Source organism: Aplysia californica, unplaced genomic scaffold (assembly GCF_000002075.1).
Source record: "Aplysia californica isolate F4 #8 unplaced genomic scaffold, AplCal3.0 scaffold00040, whole genome shotgun sequence".
Taxonomy (NCBI): Eukaryota; Metazoa; Mollusca; class Gastropoda; order Aplysiida; family Aplysiidae; genus Aplysia; species Aplysia californica.
This window is the reverse complement of record NW_004797310.1, coordinates 1,393,441-1,395,352: the sequence shown is the minus strand read 5'-3', so window position 1 is coordinate 1,395,352 and position 1,912 is coordinate 1,393,441. Positions and strand designations below refer to the sequence as shown.

The 1,912-nt window shown below is 45.0% G+C and overlaps 1 protein-coding gene across 1 annotated transcript in view; it reads left to right on the top strand.

The window, feature by feature from the left end:
- Positions 1 to 1,021: 1,021 nt before the first annotated feature.
- Positions 1,022 to 1,912, top strand: part of LOC101849351 — a gene marked incomplete at its 5' end in the record, with an annotated part of 3,927 nt that continues 3,036 nt past the window's right edge. The window contains 1 exon segment of the mRNA XM_005092098.3: positions 1,022 to 1,273. Within this exon segment, the coding sequence (XP_005092155.2) occupies positions 1,022 to 1,273 (252 nt within the window).

Sequence of the window (1,912 nt, the reverse complement as noted above, 5' to 3'; positions counted from 1 at the left end):
ACAAACATCCAAATCAAGGTATTTCTCTGTTCACTGTGTCAGCCAGCTAGTCAATCTGAAAGATAGAAATCACGAATGTCTCAGCTGAGAATGAAAAACAAAACTGGCCATAAGCATAATGTCGTCAGTCTATACTTTTGATAAGTTTTACGGCACCTAAACACAGTTAGGGGGCTCTCGTGGCCTAGAGGTTAAGGTGTTGGCCTCTCATTCAAAGGTCCCGGGTTCGATTCCGGGTAGCGACCAAAAAAATTTTCTTCTCTAAAATTGTCTCCTTTCACATCCTTTCCTGATCTCTAACAATGTTCTGTTGTCTGCTTTCATTTCCACTTTCTGCCCCCCACCCCCTCACCTCCTTTGCCCCCACCTCTGGGCTCCTGACTCTTTCTGCAGCCTTTCTACTGCTACTCCTTGGCTCCTCCTAACTGCTGTCTTTCTGCCACACCCCTGATCTTCTGGTAGGAAAGATCTACACCTAGCCTTCTCGGACAAGGGCGAAAAATCTCGGAGGGCCCGTGTGCAAGTTGCGCACGTTAAAGATCCCTTGGTGGTCTAAAATCGATAAGAGTAGGCTTCGGCCGCCACCCGGGCAAAATTCAAAATTTCCTACCAACGAAAAAGTATTAGGTGTATCCCGCGCGCTCATATGACCTTATGCAGTTGCGAGCGCCGTAAAACCCTATACTAAACAAACAAACAAACAAACAAACACAGTTAGGTCATATAAGTGCCGAAGATTGGATGTGTAAGAAGGGAGTAACAAACACCAACCAAAGACAGAGGGGAGATAAGGATGATAATGTTTGATAGGAAAGAAGGGGCAAACCACAACAATCATGCTCAGTCCTTTCATGGATGGACGTTAAACTCAGAGGTCCCGCCTCTTTAATAACGGAGTAGTTTTGATAGAGGTCTTAAACCCATACCATTTCACCCTTTCACCATTTCACCGTTTCAAAATTTCACCTCGCAGACAACCCGCCAATGACTCGCTGTCACAGTCTACTCTTCCTGTCCACAGAATGTCGCTTCATCTGCAAGTTCCTGTCTCTGGGCGTCACTGCATCCATCTTCATCTCGGTGGGCAGCATCGTCATCGTGGTGTCCTGCGTGGTCGCTGTCGTCTGCTGCTGTAGGCGGTTCTTCTGCCGGAAGTCGCAGGAGCACTCGAACAACACTTCCGGCGGAAGTGTCATCACCACAGCTACCACGGTTGTCGCTAACGGCACCAGTCATGCCGCGGGCGGCACTGTTGGTAGCAGCAGTTATTCCGGTAAATCTCTTTATGATCAAATAGTTTATGGTTGTTTTTTTTGGGGGGGGGGGGAAACTTAACATTTTCGTTTGACACTCATAAGTCTGGCTCTTTTGTTTTCTGGAGACTCACAGCAAGAAAACAAGAGAATTATATAATAATATTATGACACATCTGCAAGGCATTAGAAATATGAACTTGCAACCTACAGGGTGAGAATTTTGCTTAGGGGCGTTTTCTGCATTTGTTTGTGTTAATGCCAAGCGTATGTGCATCCTGTGCCATCCACGATACCAGCACTGGTATAAAAAGGGGGGGGGGGGGATTTACTTTCCAGCTTGTCATGGATCTTAGGCATGTTATGTCGAGAGGTAGGAACTGTTACTTTGTTTTTCACCTTGTACTTCTTCAACGAAGCTCAGGAATTTTACGGCATTTTCAACACGCTTATGTTCATATCAGTGACGAAGATTAGAGTTGTCACAAGAGAGTGTAAAAAAATAAAAAGAAGAAAGGGACGATAGATGTTTGACAGGAAGGAAGGAGCAAATCACAGTAATCATCATCATCATCATCATCATCATCATCATCATCATCATCATCATCATCATCATCATCATCATCATCATCATCATCATCATCATCATCATCATCGTC